The sequence below is a fragment of the Cetorhinus maximus genome, chromosome 27 (assembly GCF_964194155.1).
Source record: "Cetorhinus maximus chromosome 27, sCetMax3.hap1.1, whole genome shotgun sequence".
Taxonomy (NCBI): Eukaryota; Metazoa; Chordata; class Chondrichthyes; order Lamniformes; family Cetorhinidae; genus Cetorhinus; species Cetorhinus maximus.
This window is the reverse complement of record NC_135905.1, coordinates 29,430,326-29,448,855: the sequence shown is the minus strand read 5'-3', so window position 1 is coordinate 29,448,855 and position 18,530 is coordinate 29,430,326. Positions and strand designations below refer to the sequence as shown.

The window sequence follows — 18,530 nt, the reverse complement described above, 5'->3', positions numbered from 1 at the left end:
CGGAGACAGGCTCCGACTCCCCACGACCCTGAATTGTATGAAACGGTTCTGGATGAGTGAGTGAGTGAGAGAGATTGACCTTTTCCTAGCCAGTTTATCATGTTTTCCCTAAGATAATTGTTGCTGATAGTTTGAATATTTGTGTCCTTGCCTTAACTGTTTTACATAGGAGCAGTGGAGGCATATGGACAACTGTATCAGAGCAGCACCACCCGACTTGGTAAACACACACGGAAGCCGGCAGATTGCCAAACACTCAACATTAGCATCATAGCCTTTGGACTGTTTACCACATTCCTTCACATGCCTCCAGAAAGCTGTAAAGAGGCCAAGTAGGATCATGAGGCCAAATTATATATAGTATAGTGCCATTGATGGCTCACAGCTCCTAGTACAAAACATGTAGATTAGGGAAGCATTTTTAAAAATATATTACCTTCTGAACTGGGAAGATTTCCACGCCCATACTCCAGGCTGACACTCCAATGCAGTTACTGAAGGCGTGCTGCACTGTCTGAGGTGTTGGCTTTTGGATGAGATGTTAAACCAAGGTTCTCCCTTGCCCTGCTCGAGTGGACATAAAAGACCCCATGGCCCCATTCAAAGAAGAGCAGGAGAGCAGCCGGCACCAATATCACCGGAATCAGACTATCTGATAATTGATCATTGCTGCTTATGGGGCTTCACAGCTCTTTTCTAAAATGATCTTCCATCCTCTTTCTCCTTTCAGATGTTTCCAGACCACCCGAGGAGTCACAGTAAGTGGGTAAAAGCGCTGCCTAGCCTCTGCCATTGCTACTGAGAGTTTGGGTACTAGGAGATGCGTTGGGAAGGGCCAGGATAGTGCTGGTCACTCTGGTGCCCTGCCTGCAGATCGAGTCACATCCTACCCCTGTGCTTTCAGCTCCACCGACCTACGCTCGATCCAAGGGGAAATCTGCGACCGATGGATCTGTTTTCACCATTTTTGTCGATTTGTTGACAGCTCCTCATTTATCACTTATTGATTGGCATCATTTCTCCTGAATGGCATTTTGCTAATATATCACTGTTTAAATGGTAGCAGGGTGCTGGCATATGGTCTAGGCCCTCTGCTTGGCATTAATAAAGTGAGTAAGAACACCACCTGGAGTAGGTGACATTGGCATCCTGTGGGACCAAACAATGTCTGCCAGATGTTAGTGGAGTAAATTACTGAATTAACCGCGCACCGTGCATCTTGATGTTTGAAATATTCTAATTCCAAGCAGTTCTGGACCACTGCACAGACTGTTGATATGTCAGTCAGCACCTGGTAGGGGTTAGACGTGAATCCTCTGCAAGTAAATCTTTTTTGGGGGAGTTTGTTGGGGAGGGGTGGTGTCATCAAAGGCTTTAACTGCTTGATAACCAAGATTCAAACGGGAGGCTGGGGAGAATTCAGTTGGTTGCAGCATGAGACTTTTGCAGACAGCAGAGTTTGAAGTGATGAGCTTGCACTGTGTCTCCACTTCAGTTTTCTGGTTGCTGTGTAAGGGAACATTGAGCTCTTGTCATAACTGATGGCGTGCGTTTGTAAGTGTGCCCATCTGTGTGTGTGGTTACACGCCACAACCCCTCCTGAACAGCTTCCCTGTTGTGCTCACACTTCTGTGCATGCATTTTGCAACACTGAGTTTAAAAAAAACCACAATGCCAAATACTTTGAAGGCTTGAAAATATTTGCTGGAGGAATTTGTTTACAGCACAATGAACAATGCAATAATGTGAATCTGAAACACATTACACCAGGAAAAGAACTGTATTTATCCAACACACCATTGGGTTATTTACCTAGCACCTTTTATCATATTTCTCAAATATCCCCGAACACTTTAAAGGGCAGTGATTATTGTTATGTACATACACATTGTACCATTTTGCACTCAACAACATCCCACAAGCAGCCATTAGATGACTGGCCAATAGTTTCTCATTGAGAAAGGAATGTTGAGCATCTTCAAAAAATACCAGTGGATCTTTAACATCACCAGAAGCCACTGTCTTTCCCAACAGCACAGGTATCCAATCGTGTTGATCAACTTAACTGCCCTCCTTTCTATTTGCCCCAAGTCCACGAATACCTCTCCCCTCCCTGTGCTACAGTGTCCAGAGGAGTGAAGGTTCAGTATTCTGTACAAACTGTCTCTTCCTGGCACTTGTGCTTTGATCCCCCAGCTATTCCTCCGAATCTGCTTGACTTTTTTTTAATCACCCTTGTATCATTCCCCACTAATAACTCCAAGCCCCTCCCCTGTGTTGCTCCCTGTTCACTTTGTATGCCCATTGTTTGTCTCATTTCCTCAACTTCATGACCTTGCATTTCTCCATGCTAAGTGGCATCATCCCAATCTTTGTCTCCATCTCCTAAATTGTCCAGACCCCTGTGTACCTACTGCACCAGTTCCCAACCTTTTATGACCCCTCCTAATTTGTTATTACCAGTATACTCAGGAGAGCTGTCTTATATTCCTTCTTCCACATAATGTACATCAACAACGTGACCACCTCTTTTTGTTTTGACACTACTCAACTAACCAACTCCCATTGAACTTTCTGCTTCAAATATTCACTCATACAATTAAGAGCTTTCTCCAGTCCGTGCCCTTTGATCTTGTAATCTCCTGTGTGGCACTGGGTCAAAGGACTTTGCTAAAGTCTAAATAGATTAAATCTACTGAGTCACCCCCCCATGTCAACTAACTCTTGTAAAATCATCAAAGGATTGGTGTAGTTTTGTCGAATAAGTTCTACCACCTGTGCAGTCACGTTAATGGTAACTTTTCATTCTCTGTGACCTCTGATGCCTCCATGATTTCTCCTTCAGGACACTTTATGTTATTCTACCCAATTCTGATTATCAGAGTATAAAAATCCCACACACTCAGATGCCAGGAGCCTGTATTGTGTAACTGGACAACCCCAAAACATTTAAAATAATGAGGGGAGAAAATAAAATCACAGGTTGGTGAAAATAGTCCCCTGGTTTGATCTTGTACCAGGCACACAAATGTTAATAGAATCCAAGCCGAAACCAAGACAAGGAGCTTTTCTTTATTGAGAGAGGTTATTAATTTGTCAGTCTCACAGCTCTTGTCCCACTCAACCCAGTGTCCCAGCTATCCCCTATATATGTGTGCTGAAAGGCAATTAATACCCATCACCTCTTTCTCTTAACCTCAACAAAATAATTGACAAGATATTAATAACAGATGAGGAATTTTTAACCCTTAGATTTAGGTTATCCTTTTGTCCACTTTCAGAAATTGATACCTTTCTTAAAAAACTCTTTCCAAACTCTTTGGCTTCATACAAAAACAAAATACCGTGGATGCTGGAAATCTGAAATAAAAACAGATAATGCTGAAAATACTCAGCAGGTCTGGCAGCATTGGTGGAAAGAGAGAAACAGAGTTAACGTTTCAGGTCAATGACCTTTCATCAGGTAAAGGTTTATCCTTGAAGACACCCGTCAAAAATGCGACTAATTTTATTTGCCACATGCCCTGTAATGAAATCCAGCAGGGCCTGGTGCCCTGCTCACTCCCTTACTGTGCCTTGTCTCTCTGTCGTCTCTCTGTGGCTAATTCCTGTATCTTTCGGTTTGTCTTCCTCTATCCTTTTTAAAGTCCTTTATGGGGCAAGTACTTCTCAGAATGACTCACAAACCCGGTTGCAAGGGAGACATTCTGAGCTTTCCCCAGTCACATGTTCTTATGCCTCTACACCCCCCAGTCACACTGCTTCCTTTGTCAGCTGCTTTATAGGAATCTATAGAAAATAGTTTCACATTCCATTTTTATGTTTGCCACAATCCTAATCCCATTTTCCTTCTCTATTCTCTGACTTTTTACCTACATTCACTCTAGTCTACAAAAACAAGTGATTACATTCGTCAGTAATTCATTGGCTGTGAAGTACTTTGGGACATCTTGAGGATGTGAAAGGTGCTATAAAAATGTGGGTAATTTTTGTACTGCTCTACCACTCACAGCTCCTGCTCTCTCAGGAGCCTGTACTGCTTCCCTGTGATTTTCTTTCCATTTTACCTCCGTAGCACCATGTGCCAATTCATTCAACTCATCCTTAAGATGCAAGGCTTATTTTATGAAGAAAGGTTGGACAGGTTGAGTCAATGCCATTGGAGTTTAGACGAATGAGAGACATATTGAGACACATAAGATCCTGAGGGGATTTGATAGGGTAGATTCCAGGAGAATGTTTCCACTTCTGGGGGAGACTGGAACAAGGGGACACAGTTTTAGAATAAGAGGTCTACTGTTTAAGACAGAGATGAAGTGACGCTTTTTTTTGTCAAAGGGTCGTTAGTACATGGAATTCTCTTTCCCCAGAAAGCAGTGGAGGCTGTGTCATTGAATTTATTCAAGGCTGAGTTAGACAGATTTTTGATCGACATGGGTTATGACAGCAAAGTGGAGTTGAGACACAACCATTTCAGCCATGATTCTTTGAATGGCAGAGCAGGCTCAAAGGGCTGAATGGCCTACTCCTGCTCCTAAGTCCTATGTTCCTATTATTCTTGGTTCCTTATTTATTCCGTGGTGTTAGCCGTGGCCCAGTAGGTAGCACGCCCTCTGAGACAGGAAGTTGCAGGTTCACAACCCCATTCAAGTACTTTCAGCATAGGTGCCAGGCGGACAGTGCAGCTCCCCCTCAGTATGGCACAGTCGGAGTTGCTAAACACCTACACTACCAGTCACATGGAAACAATTCTATGGCACTATTTGAAGAGCAAGGGAGTTCTTCCTAGTATTCTGACCAATATTTATCCCTTAATCAATATCATTAAACCAAATGATCTGGCCGTTATCTTGGTACTGTTTCTTGGTGCTGGGAGTTTGCTGTGTGTTAATTGGTTGTGTTTTCTACATTAAAACAGTAACCACACTTCCAAAAGTGCTTTATTGGCTTTAAAGTGCTTTGGGATGTCCTAAGGGTTCTACATTTAGCAAATCCTTTCTTTTACTATTTTTAAACGTCATCGTGTTTTGCATGCTCTGACTTTGGCACGCTTTGACTACATCTTGACTCACCTTTCACTGGTCTTCACAAAAATACAAATGCTCATAATGATCCTTCTTTGTAGATTCCATGACGACTTGAGTCAAGAAACATCTCATAATGAGTGTGTGGGGTGTCTTGCTTGAGACACTGATGCATAAAGTTGTTGTGGTGTTGCCAAGATGTGGGTTGCCTCCCATGATTTCCCCGTGGTCCCCAGTTGTTACTCTGAGCTGTGGGACTGTAGGGAAAATCCCAAACAGCCACCTGCTTCTCACACAGACAGGGAAAAAAAATTGGTCGGCCAAAAATCCATAGGGCCCTCATCTTCCACACTGCCTATCGACCGCAAGGGTGGAATCCTGAGATCCACTCATCCATAGATTCTGTTAGCATAGAGAACAATAAAGGCTGTCAAAATCACTCCAGTCAACAACAAACCTAGGACAAAGCCACTTTTAGGCGCAGAGGTCAGACACTGGCCTTACTCTAATCCAACCCATACACCATTCTGCTCCACTACGTATCAACATGGTGCCAGTTGTATCAATCACATATTGTGCCATGTGACTGCTTTTTTTTATAGGAATTCTTCTCAATCCTCATCCTCCCCCAGCCTGGAACCCCAGTTTCCTGCTATTTGTGCCTCACTGGGCAGCACCCTCTCTGAGTCAGACGGTTGTGGGTTCAAATCACACTTTAGAAAATTCAGCACAAAATCCACGCTGACACCCCAGTGTCTGTACTGTGTGCAGACAGTGCTGCATTGTCAGAGGTGAGACAGACGAGACATTAAACCAAGGCACCCTCGAGGTGGATGTGAAATATGCCATGGCACTTTTGAGCAGGGGAGTTATCCCTGATGTCCTGGCCAATATTTATTCCTCAATCAACATCAACTTAAAAAAAAATTAACTTGTCATTTGTGGAATCTTGCTTTGCACATATTGGCATTTCCTACATTACTGCAGTAACTACACTTCAAAAGTGTTTTATTGACTGTAAAACACTTTGGGATGTCTTGAAGTTATGAAAGGCATTATAGAAGTCTACCTGTCAGTCGAAGTGGGCCTACACTTTGATTCTGTGCCATTACTATGTAAGTGGTGACATGCCATGAGACGCTGACCAGAAAAATATTGTTATTACATTTTTACAACGCTATAGCAGCACAACATGTTGTGGTTTCAAGTTCAAGAATAGCAGCAAAAGCTGGAGGCAAAATACCAAGTGCCTACTTAAGGGATAAAAGTCCCCTTTCCATGATGCTATTGTGAGTGGAACACGAAATCAATAGAGAGCTAAATCAGTGTGATGTCAGAGGCAAATGTGAGGAGCAAAACACAATTTTAAGGTACATCTGAAGCTCAGTTTTGTACATTTCTGTGTGTGTGTGTGTGTGTGTGTGTGTGAGAGAAGCTAATGGCATGCCTAAGGGGCCGTCTCAAAATTACTTGGCACCTCCCAATAGCTGCTGACAACAGCAACTTACATGGCTTTGAACACAAGAGAAAAACTGCTCCTGAAACGCTTTGAAAGAGGGGCATGTAGGGAGATCAAAGCAGAACAACTTATATACATGTGGCAGCTTTAATGTAATGAAATGCCCCTCGGTACTTCATGGGAACATTATAGAACAAAATATAACACTGAGTCACGTAAGAGGATATTAGGGCAGATGACCAAAAGCTGGGTCAAAGAAGTAGGTTTCAAGAAGTGTCTTAAAGGAGGAAAGTGAGGGAAAGAGTTGGAGGGGTGTAGGGAGGGAATTCCAGAGTTTGGAGCCTAGGCAATCGAAGGCATGGCCCCCAAATGGTGGAGCAATCTTGATTAGAAACTAAAAGAGCCAGCAAGGTTAAAGAGTTGAAGTCGGGGATAATTTAAACAAGGTAGGTGGGTTTAGGAAATGGAGTTAAACTCCATCATATTTTGCACACTCTGAATTTGGGACACTCTGACTTAGACTTGACTCTCCATTTCCTGATCTTTAGAAAAACACGAAGCCTCATATTGCTCCTTCTTTGTAGTTTCTATGACCACTTAAGTCAAGAAACATCCCATAATGAACGTGTCAGGTGTCTTCCTTGAGACCCTGACGCTTGAAGCCGTCATGGAATTGCCGAGGTGTGGGTTGCCTCCAATGATTTCCCCGTGGTCCCCAGTTGTTACTCTGAGCTGTGGGACTGTAGGGAAAATCCCAAGCAGCCACCTGCTTCTCACACAGACAGGGAAAAAAAATTGGTCGGCCGAAAATCCAAGGGGTCCTGATCTGCCACACTGCCTATTGACCACAAGGGTGGAATCCTGAGATCCACTCATCCATAGATTCCGGGTGTTAGCATAGAGAACAATAAAGGCTGTCAAAATCACTCCAGTCAACAACAAACCTAGGACAAAGCCATTTTTTTGGGGACCATGCCTTCGATTTGTGGCAGAGGTCAGACACTTGGCCTAACTCTAATCCAACCCATACACCATTCTGCTTCACTACGTATCAACATGGTGCCGGTTGTATCAATCACATATTGTGCAATGTGACTACCTGTTAATAGAAATTCTGCTCAATTGTCTAGACCACGTTGACAAAGAAAAAATCCCACCCGGGTACAGGCTGTTGATATTTATTTCATTGCTAAAGTAGTGAGGCTCAGCGTTTCACTTCCTGACTTCCATTGGGATTGTTGGCAACTTTGTGGGCTGTGCCACAGCCTTGCTCACGGAATGGCTCTTCTCAGCTTGAGGCCCTCAGAGGTCAGGGGAATAGGGGCAGATCGGACTGGCGTGAACATTGGAGAGCAGTTACACCAGCTCACTCTCTCAAGCCTCTCGCTGGCTGACTGAAGGATAGCATTGATTGAAACCCCTCAGCCAGTTTGGGGCCAAATCTTCAGCAGTTGCACCTCCAGTGTAGATGATAACACTCTAGGGATGCACGTTGGGCATGTGCCCAACTCACAGCCCATCGGGAATTTCCCACGCACACCTAAATTTCCAAGCCACTTATCTGCCAGGTGTGTTAGAGATGAGAATTTACCTCTTTTAAATGAAGACCGAGTTACTGAAAGTGGGAAAAAAACACAAGAACATTTAGGCTGTTTTCAAGATCAGATGGGTGTGTGCACTGGTTGAATATAATTTATTAGTGGACTGATCCAAGAAATAATGATGTCAAACTCTGGGTGTTGCAGGATAGAACCGGGCTGTTAGTAACATTTTGTACAACTGCATTTAACACTTAAACTCATTGCACTCTGAGCTACCCAGCATATTACAGTGGGACAATACAGAGGAGAATTTATTCAGCATAAATTTAAATCTATCCATGATACCTGCAGGATTCATAAAATACACTTTTTACCAAACAGGTGTAACATGATTTTTTGAGTGTTCCACCATCTCCACATGTGAATGGTTCCTTAGCGCAACATGATGTTGATAGTGCAAGCTCAGACACATAAACTACCTATTTGATCAAGATTTTGGAAAGATGTCCTAAAATCTCCCCCTTTAGTTCAGTGTTAGTTTTTGTCCAATTACGTTCCAGTGAAGCACTTTGGGATGTCTTACTCCGTCAAAGGTACTATATAAATGCAAGTTGTCTTTATCTTGACATCCTGACATCCCTTTTCTGAAATTATGATTCACTTATCATGCTCAGCATCAGCTTTTGCTTCATAATGCTCCAATGAAGTGCCTTGGGAAGCTTTATTACATTAAAGATGCTATTTGTTGTATATCAATGCTCCCTTTTTATCTATGAGAATCCCATCCCTTTTTGGAGGGACCCATCCAATCCTGATCACAGCTTGAGGAGCAATGCAGAGAAAATGAGAAAACAAATTGTTTCTTTTCTCTCCAGTTGTTCATCCCTTTGCACAGGTCAATGTTGGCTGAACATTTGACAAGGATAACACTTATAGGTTCTGAGCTTGAGGGAGAAGTCTAGTTTTCATTACTGAATTTACATAATGTAAGATTAATTGACCTAATCCAATAATGCGTCATGCCTAATTAGGATAATAATTATATTTGTCCAAGTTCAGTAAGGTTACTTCCTGTTATATGGGTGAATTAGCCTAATTTGTGTATGTAAATGATAACTAATGAGGGAAATTCATAGGTTTGTTATCCCTAATAAATGAGTTATGATACCCTCTTGCTTTCAATATTGTCTGTCAGTTTGACGCAGTCAGTTGAGACCCACTCCAGAAACTTGAGCACGTAACCCTGGCTGACATTGTAGTGCAGTACCGAGGGTGAGCTGCAGTGCCAGAGTGTCAGCTGGACTTCAGAGAATCACAGAATGCTATCAGCACGGAAGGAGGACATTCAGCCCATTGTGCCTCTTTGGGAGAGCCATCAGTTAATCAGTGCGTATTCTCAGGAGTGTCTCAAATTGCTTCGCTTACTATAAATTACATCTAAATGCAGTAACTGTTAGGGTAACCATTTTGCACAGCAAGATCCCACAAACAGCAAGTGAGGTAAATAGCCTGGGTTTTCTTGATGTTGTTGGTTGGTGACACAGCTCAGAAGGAGGCCATTCAGCCCAGTGAACTCTTCGGCCGACTCTTTCTTGGGGGGGGGGGGTGGTGGCAGTGGGGGGTTGGTGAGGGGGCAATGTTGACTAGGACCTTTCCCATTCTTCAAAAACTGCCTTTTTACATTCACCTCAATTTGCAAATGGAGCATCAATGTACATCCTGATCTGAAAAATGGCACACCTGACAATGCTGTACTCTCTCTACTATAATGACTGGAAATTAATAAGACATTTATGGTTTCAATTGAATCGCTGTGATAGTCACCAGCCTCATTTTCCAGCGACATGGACTGGCTTGGTGGTGGGGTTACCCTGTGTGCCAGGGCACCAATGTACTGAGTCATGGGTTGGGGATATGAGATTCCTTGGCAAATCCTTTGAGAATGAATTGCTAATCTTTGACACCTTAGCTTGGGGTGCCAGTGTTTACAGATTCCTTTTAGTATTGCTGAGAAAAGAGACATTGTCAAAGCTTTTACTCTTGGTCTCATCAGGACAGATGCAAGAATGCCAAATTTCTAAAGGAGCAACAATTTATACTGCATGAGAACAGGGTGCTGATTGGTTGACAAGTCGACACAAGTCGTTGCCACGGAGAATGCACCAGGGAACTATTGCCCCCCAACGCTTCGGTTTAATCCAAAAAAGGGCAGAATGCCTGGACATGCTACGTGAAACATTTCAATAGGGGTGAAGGGAATCATAATTTCAGAAAAGGGGTAGTGGGCAAGACAACAACAACTTGCATTTACATAGCACCTTCCATGGAGTAAGACATCCCAAAGTGCTTCACTAGAACGTAATTGGACGAAAACAAACACCGAACTAAAGAAGGAGATATTGGGACACTGTCCAAAATCTTGGTCAAATGGGTAGTTTTTAAAGGGCTCCTAGAAAGGAGAAGAGAGAGAGGGAGAGGCGGAAAGTTTCAGAGGAGGAAATTCCAGCACTCAGGCTGATGTGGGGTTAGGGGAAATGGTCCTGGGATTAGTCACAACGATAGTTTGAAGCAATCTGAAGGGGGAGGAGCTTTCAGAGCGGCAGAGGGTGTGTGGCTAAGAACTTGCTACGCTTTTTGTAACGTGGGGCAGTTTTGAGACTGTCCCTAAGGTAGGTGTTCAGCTGTTCCGCTGGCCACTGCCGGGTGTCTGGGAGGTGGCTATAAAATATGATCTTTCTCAAACCCGTGCAGTGCAGTCTCAAACCTGTCAGCTCGGTTGCTTTGTAAGGGAAGCGGTCCAGAGAGGGGGGGGGAGGACGAAAAGAGGGGAAGGACTTAATTCTTGTTTACACCACCCCCTCCCCCCGCCACCCACACACCCACACACAGAGAGAGAGAGAGAGAGAGAGGGTGGGGAACTCCGCTGAGAATTCGTCGTTTGGGGAAGTTTGCTTCGCTTGATCTGCAGTCCCCAGAGCAGAGGCTGCTCAGTGTCTGAGTGACAGAGGGAGAGGGACACAGCCAGTCTCTGCTGACGATGAGGGTAAGGAGTTAACTTCATTTCACATTTTCTGCCTGGATTTCAGTGTAAGAATCTATTCAAGTTCTTGTTTTAACCTCAGTGCTCGAACTTCTTTACAAGCAGATTCGATGCCGTGTTTGTGTACAGTAAAGAGTGTCCATTCCCCGTGCCCTGTGTGTTCAGTACTAACTCCAGTGCGGACAGAGCTAGTCTGGACCCATTGGGCTGCTTGGTGCAGAGTCTGGACCCATTGGGCTGCTTGGTGCAGAGTCTGGACCCATTGGGCTGCTTGGTGCAGAGTCTGGACCCATTGGGCTGCTTGGTGCAGAGTCTGGACCCATTGGGCTGCTTGGTGCAGAGTCTGGACCCATTGGGCTGCTTGGTGCAGAGTCTGGACCCATTGGGCTGCTTGGTGCAGGGTCTGGACCCATTGGGCTGCTTGGTGCAGAGTCTGGACCCATTGGGCTGCTTGGTGCAGAGTCTGGACCCATTGGGCTGCTTGGTGCAGAGTCTGGACCCATTGGGCTGCTTGGTGCAGAGTCTGGACCTTTGGTGATGGAAAATCAGACAGTGAAACAGGTGCATTAACCGAGAGCTCCTGACTTTGTGAGAATCCACCCGGTACCACACACAGAGGGACAGCAGACTGTTTATTGGGGACTGTCTTGTTGCGAACTCCCGTATAAACACTCGGTAAGGGCGGAGTGTAAGCAAGGGGGTGGGGGAGCGGGTGAACCCTGCTTGTTTTCCCCCTCTCCCCTGTGTAATGTCTGCCCCCTGCATGTCCCCTGTACATGGAGCGAGTAAAGGTCGGTCCTTGGGGCGTGAGGACTGAAGACACACAGTCCCGGTGCGGTGCTGAGGGAATGCTGCACTGTCGGGGATGCCGTCTTTCTAATGAGACATTAATCCAAGGCTCCTGAGATGGACATGGAAGATCTAAGTTTGAAGACGAACAGGGGAGTTCTCCTCGGGGTCCTGGTCGATAGTTATTCCTGCGCGCAAACCGCCAAAGCAACAGGCTAGCCCGTGATTTATCCCCGTTACTCTATGTGGGATCTTGCTGTGCGCAGTAACATTTGCCCGTTTATCAACAGTGGCTACACTAAGCATGGTGCAGATTGGGGGAAGTCCTTGGCTACTTTCATGCAGAGTTTTTACAGGTGCGACAGGCTGACCCTGTGTGCCAATTCCCATCAATGGCCATTAAACAACTTGTTAAAATCCTGGCCCTCCGCCTTAGGATGTTTTACTGTGTAAGTGTGGCTAGTAGCTGAACGTGGCTTGGTGTCTGGTGTGAGCCTCAGTGTCTGTTTACGTCAGTTTTAGCTGCTTTTATTAGAGTGAAAAACACTAATGCACCGTGAAAGGAATGTCATTTACATGGTGCTCCTCATGACCCCCAATGTCCCAAAGTGCTTTACAGCCAATGAAATACTTTTGCAATGTTGTAATGTAGGAAAGTCACAGCCAATTTGCACACAGCAAGGTCCCACAAAAAGCAACATGATAATTTGCTTCATTGATGATGGCAGTGGTGAGGGCAGCAGGGTGAGTCCTTATTGAAATAGTGTGAAGGCATCTTTCCAATCTACCTGAGAGGGTAGATGGAGCCACAGTTTAACATCTCCTCCAAAAGACTGCATCGTCAACAGTGTAGCACTCCCTCAGTACTCCAATGGAGTGCTGGCCTAGATATTTGCGCTCTGGTCTCTGGAGTGGCACCTGAACCCTCAGCCTTCTCGCTCAGAGGCAAGAATGCGATCCCACTGAGCTACAGCTGACCCCCTAGCCCCTAAGCCTTCTTTACTCTGGCTTTGTACCCTCCTGCCTCTCCACCCACCCACCCACACCTTACAAATGCTTTACCAGTTGTTGAAGTAATGAAGGGGTTACGGTGCATTAGATTCTGTGCGAGTGGTGTACTTTACAAGTCTGGAACAGGCTGGGTACATGATGTGCGCATACATGTCATTTTTCTACAGAAGCATTCTGACTTTGTCAAGACGAAGAAGTGAGATAGTTGGTGTATTTTTAACTTGCTGCTTTCACAAGGCAGTTGAGCTGTGAGCAACACATTGGAATGTGAATGAGCTGGAGTTTCTTCTTGTGTAGGGTACTGGATACTTGAAGAATGTTGTTTATTTTCTTTACAAGTTGCCCCTGTCCTTCACAACCTTTGTCATTCCCAAGCCGGGAAGAGTCAATGTGTTACGTCCCGTCTCTGAGCTCTGACTTCAACTGGACAAAAGTCATCCTTGACTTTATGATCTCCTGTGGTGTTATTGTGCACTTTTTAATCAAAAAAAATTTTTTGACATGTGTGTCCTGCCTGTTCCTAATTGCCCCTTAAGGAGGTGGTAGTGCGTGTTCTTGAACCGATGCAGTCTGTGTGGTCAAGGTGTTCCCACAGTGTGATTAGGGAGGGAGTTCTAAGATTTTGACCCAGCAACGATAAAGGAATGGCGATATAGTTCCAAGATGTGTGACTTGGAGGGGAACTTGCAAACAATGGTGTTCCCATTAACTTGTCTGAGGAGGAATATTACACAGCATGCTCTCTGTAAGGGAATCAACACAACCACCCATTTGTGGCCACTTACCACCTTACCATGCACTGAGCCTGACAAATCCAGATTATTCTAATTGGAACATTTGAGTAGCATCAGCAGCCGATTGTTCTGTTCGACCTGAATCAGGCTGTTGTGAAGAAGCACAGTTATAAAATTTTAAAGGTAATGTCACCTCTGGTATCAATCAGCCCACCTGTATTTTCACATTGTGAAGCCTTGCGTGCGATGTTACTTCATTGCAGTCGAGCCGGGCCCACCATTCAACTTGATCATGACTGATCTTGGGCTTCAACTTATCTTTCCTGCCCGCTCCCCATATCCCTTCATTCCCTGAAAGACCAAAAATCTGTCTATCCCAGCCTCAAGCGTATTCAGCAATGGAACATCTGCAACTCTCTGGGGTAAAGAATTCCAAAGATTCACAACCTTTTGAGTGCAGTAATTTCTCTTCATCTCAGTCCTAAATGATCGGCCCCTTATCCTGAGACTGTGCCCCCGTGTTTTAGATTGTGGGACCAGCGGTCCTTCTGTCTGACCATTTCACAGATCACTGAATTGCAGAAGGAGGCCATTCAGCCCATCATGCATGCACCAGCTCCCTCTGTAAGAGCTATTCAATCAGCCCCACTCCCCTGCTCCTTCCTCATAGTCCTACAATTTTTTCCTTTTATAAGTATATATCCAGTTCCAAGGTAAAGAAGGTTTCTGTTCAGCTTCGGTTGTTTCTACGTTGGGTAAGGTGCTTGCGGGCAGAGGTCTTCTGGCACAGGTGTAGCGTCCCTACCTCTGGGTCGGAAGTTCTGGGTTCAAGTCCCCACCAGGACTTATTGGCCATGGAAGTGTGTTCATAACATGACCAAACAGGTTGATTCTGCCTATGGTGGGAGAGTTTCCTGGTCAGCCAGAACCTGCAATACCTTTGCCAAGCCCATGGACCAATCACAGCTGCTCATGGTCACCACTGCCCTTTCAGGGCATGGTACCAGAAGAGAGAGAGAAGGGGTTTGGACATTGAGCAAAGGAGGAAGCCTCTCAATGAGCTGTCAGGTTCCATCAGCCACAAGAGGGAGCCCCTCTGTGCAGGCACTGATGCAGGCATCATGGTGGAATGGCTTTATAGTTATGTGATTGACTGGAAAAGTTGGGATGCTTCTCCTTAGAGCAGAGAAGGCTGAAAGAAGATTTGATAGATTGATTGAAAATCAGGAAGTGCTTAGCTAGGATAAATAAGATGCTTCCAGGGGATACAGATTCAAGGTGAATGGCAAAAGTACCAGAAGGGACATGAGGAAAACTTTTTATGCAATTAATGATTAGGATTTGGGATGCACTGTTGGATACAGATTCCCTTTGAAAGGGAATTGGATAAATACTTAAAAGGAAAAATAACTTCGCAGGGATATGAGGAAGGAGAGGGGTAGTGGGACTAATTGGATTGCCTTTTGAAAGAGCTGGCACAGACTTCATAGGCTGAATGGCCTCATTCTGTGCATATGTATATGTGTATATATATATATGTATGTATGTGTATATATATATATGTATGTATATATATATATATATGTATGTATGTGTATATATATATATGTATATATGTAAATATATATATGGCCTGTGCCTTTAAAACTCTCCAGGCACTGCTGTATGTTTTTTTTTCCCCTCCGCGTTGGACCGGGGAGCAGGAAGTACAGCTGATGAGCTCAGAGTTCCTGCTTGTGTAACTGGGATTGTTTTCTTTAACCTGCTTCGCGTCTCGGTCTTGAGTGCTGGCTTGTTTTGGTAATGGGCAAGTTTCCTGTCGTGCAGGGCAGGAGAACACAATGCAGGGGTTAATCCTGGCTGATGAACAGGGTCAAGGAGTGACATTAGGAAGCACAGTGGGCATTATGTTATCCAAACAAGGCATGATCTCCAGTCTCCAGACCCAGGTTCTAATGACTATTGAGACGCAGTGTATTTTTATATAAAAATAAATAACTTGCATTTATATAGTGCCTGGTCATGGCCTCAAGACATTCAAAAGTGTTTTACAGCCAGCAGAGCACTTTTATCAAGTCTAGTTACTGTTGTAATATAGGAAATTATATCATTTTCACACAGCAAGATCCCACAAACAAATGTGATAAATGGTCAGATAATTTTTTTTTTAATAAAACTGCTGGAAATCTGAAACTAAAATAGAAAATTCAGGAAAGATTCTGTTGGTCCGTCAGAATCTGGTTAATATTTCAGGTCAGCACCAAGGATAATTGACACCTGAAATATGAGCATACCTGATCACTTCACAGGTACTGATGGAGGTAGTGTGTATCTCTAGAATCTTCTGTGTCTGACTTGGGTTCAATGAGTTCTCATCCATAACCTCCTTTTCTCTAAACCTTTCCTTCCCTGACCTTCATAATCCATCCTCTATCCTTGGGATCACAATGAGGACTTTTCAGGCAGATATCTGGGCACCTCAGCCACTGACCTGTGGAGGTCTTTGCTCCGTGCTGTTGACCCCACCTAACCCTTTGGACACTGAGAGGACTTTAGGCCAAGTTCACACATCTTTTTAAATTCATGATAGACCCTGAATGGATTTTGTTACAGGACCTCGTATGAACCATATAATTAAAAAAAAACAAGTAAAACCTATTGTTGAATGGCTTCAAAGTGCTGTCACTGATCCAAGATGGGAAAAGGCTGGAATCACTTGCCTTCCCCCTAATAGTTTGGTATTAAGGGCAGTGATGGAGCCAACTAGAGTCATCCCAGGTGGAGAACATGAAAGGATTATCTGGTCTTTATTTGCTTGTGGGAGCTTGCTGTGTACAAACTAGCTGCTTTGTTTCTTACAATAAGTATTACACTTCAAAAAAAACACTTCATTGGCTGTAAAAACAGATTGAGAGGTCCTGAGGATGCGAAAGGCACTATGTGAATGCAAATTTCTCTTCATAGAAGGAAAGGGAAGCTACTTGTTGTATTTTAAGAACGACAAAATTCCCAGGCTACTCACATTTTTCTTCTCTTTCTTTCTAGGAAACTATGCCCCAGACATCAATCTTCCCAAGCATGCTTGGTACCAGTTGTAGTGGTCATGTACAACCAGATATGGAGGAGAAGTGCGGTGACCCGGTGTACCAGGACGGCAGTCTAGTTTCAGGGTCCCTCGAGGTGCTCATTGAGCACTTGGTGCCCACCGTTGACTATTATCCCGATGTGAGTATTCCACACAGCTTAATCCCCTCCCTCCTTAACCACTGACATGTTCTGTTAATTTGATCAGTGAGTGCTGGCTGGACAGGAGTCGGCCATTTAGCCTCTCATGGCTTTTCTCCCATCCAATGAGATCATGGCTGATCTGTGACCTAACTCCTATAATACCTTTGGCTGAGCATCTATTAATCTCAGAATGAAAATGAACAATTGATTTAGCATTAATTGCCATTTATGGAAGTGAGTTCCACACTTCTACCACCCTTTGCATGAAGAAGTGTTTCCCAATTTCACCCCTGAAAGGTCCAGCTCTCATCTTTAGACAATGCCCCCCTAGTCTTAGACTCCCCAACCAGCGGAAATAGTTTCTCCCAGTTTACGCTGTCTGTTGCCTTTAATATCTTGAAAACTTTGATCAAATCACCCATAGCCTTACAAATTCCAGGGACTACCACCCTAACTTGTTTAATATCTCTTTGTAGCTTAACCCTTGAAGTCCATACTCGATTTTTGGTCTCATAACTGCCAAATCCTCCTGGCTGGCATTTTATTAAAATGTAAGAAATAGGAGCAGGAGTAGGTCATTTGGCTCCTCGAGCCTGTTCTGCCAGTCAATAAGCTCATGGCTGATCTGATTGTGGCCTTAACTCCTCTTTCCTGCCTGCCCTCCTTGACTTGACTCCCTTGTCAATCAAAAACCTGTCTAACTCAGCCTCGAGCTGTTCAGTGAGCCAGCCTCCACTGCTCGCCGAGGAGGAGAATTCCAAACTTTAATGACCCTCGGAGAGCAGGAATTCCTCCTCATCTCCATATTAAAGGGGAGCCTTCCTTATTTTGAAACTGTGCCCCCTAGTTCTAGATTCCTCCACAAGAGGAAACATCCTCTCAGCACCTAAACCCATCCCCGTGGTTCACTAACTCTCCTATCACAGGAGACAGGGGGTGTAAAGACACAGGCACAGATAGAGGAACAATTAACTTATTGGTCAAAAGTTACTCTCTCTCCTATTTTAGCCCCTGTACTTATGATGGGGTTACAACCTCAGCTTCGGGACCCTTCGTACTGTTGAATGAAAATGTATCTGTTTCTCTCCCTCTCCACAGCGGACATATATTTTCACCTTTCTCCTGAGTTCACGCGTCTTCATCCACCCTCAAGAGCTACTGACAAAAGTTGGGCAGATCTGCACAAAGCAGCTGGAGATGGGCACCGAAGCGGACAAGGTACGGAGCAGAATATGGCGATCTCTTAGCTTTGTTATTCGCCTCCAGTGTGAGAGAGAAGAATTCCATCAGAGCTAGCGCTGTATGGATTGCATGTATCCATTTTCTGGGCACCAGGTAGTTCAGCAGGGCAGTGGGCAAAGGTCAAGGGGGGTGGTGTCAGGTGCCCAGATTTATTTCTGGAAGTAACTGGTGACCGTTCCGCGTTCCAGTGCTGCTCGGACATCTCGTTTGAGACTGAGCACACGCCTTTGTGTCCCTTCCAGGTTTCTAGGGGACATCGCCCCCACCCCCAGGGGCACCTCCTGCTCTTTTCCGATCAGTACCTTGGGACGCCTACCTGACAGACCAGCCGGGTCCTGGGTTTAGCGTTTGGAATGCTGCGTGTTCCCTTTCCGATGTGAATTCCCATTTCGTTACTGAAGAATTAAACTCCAGTGAATGAAGGGAAAAAAAAAAAGCCTTAGCAACAGAACTCCGCCTGCA

At 44.6% G+C, this 18,530-nt stretch overlaps 1 protein-coding gene across 4 annotated transcripts in view; it reads left to right on the top strand.

Moving 5' to 3' along the window:
• The window catches only part of LOC144668687 (ras-GEF domain-containing family member 1A-like), a 133,296-nt gene that overhangs the window by 94,416 nt on the left and 20,350 nt on the right, over positions 1 to 18,530 (top strand). Inside the window, exons 1-3 of one of the 4 annotated variants that reach the window (XM_078531000.1) lie at positions 10,666 to 11,067; positions 16,644 to 16,823; positions 17,925 to 18,044. In XM_078531000.1, the coding sequence (XP_078387126.1) occupies positions 11,062 to 11,067; positions 16,644 to 16,823; positions 17,925 to 18,044 (306 nt within the window). In that variant the 5' untranslated portion in view covers positions 10,666 to 11,061. Of the gene's footprint in view, positions 1 to 10,665; positions 11,068 to 11,091; positions 11,112 to 15,499; positions 15,522 to 16,643; positions 16,824 to 17,924; positions 18,045 to 18,530 lie in introns of those variants that run through there. The other 3 variants (XM_078531001.1, XM_078531002.1, XM_078530999.1) reach the window with 3 other exon arrangements.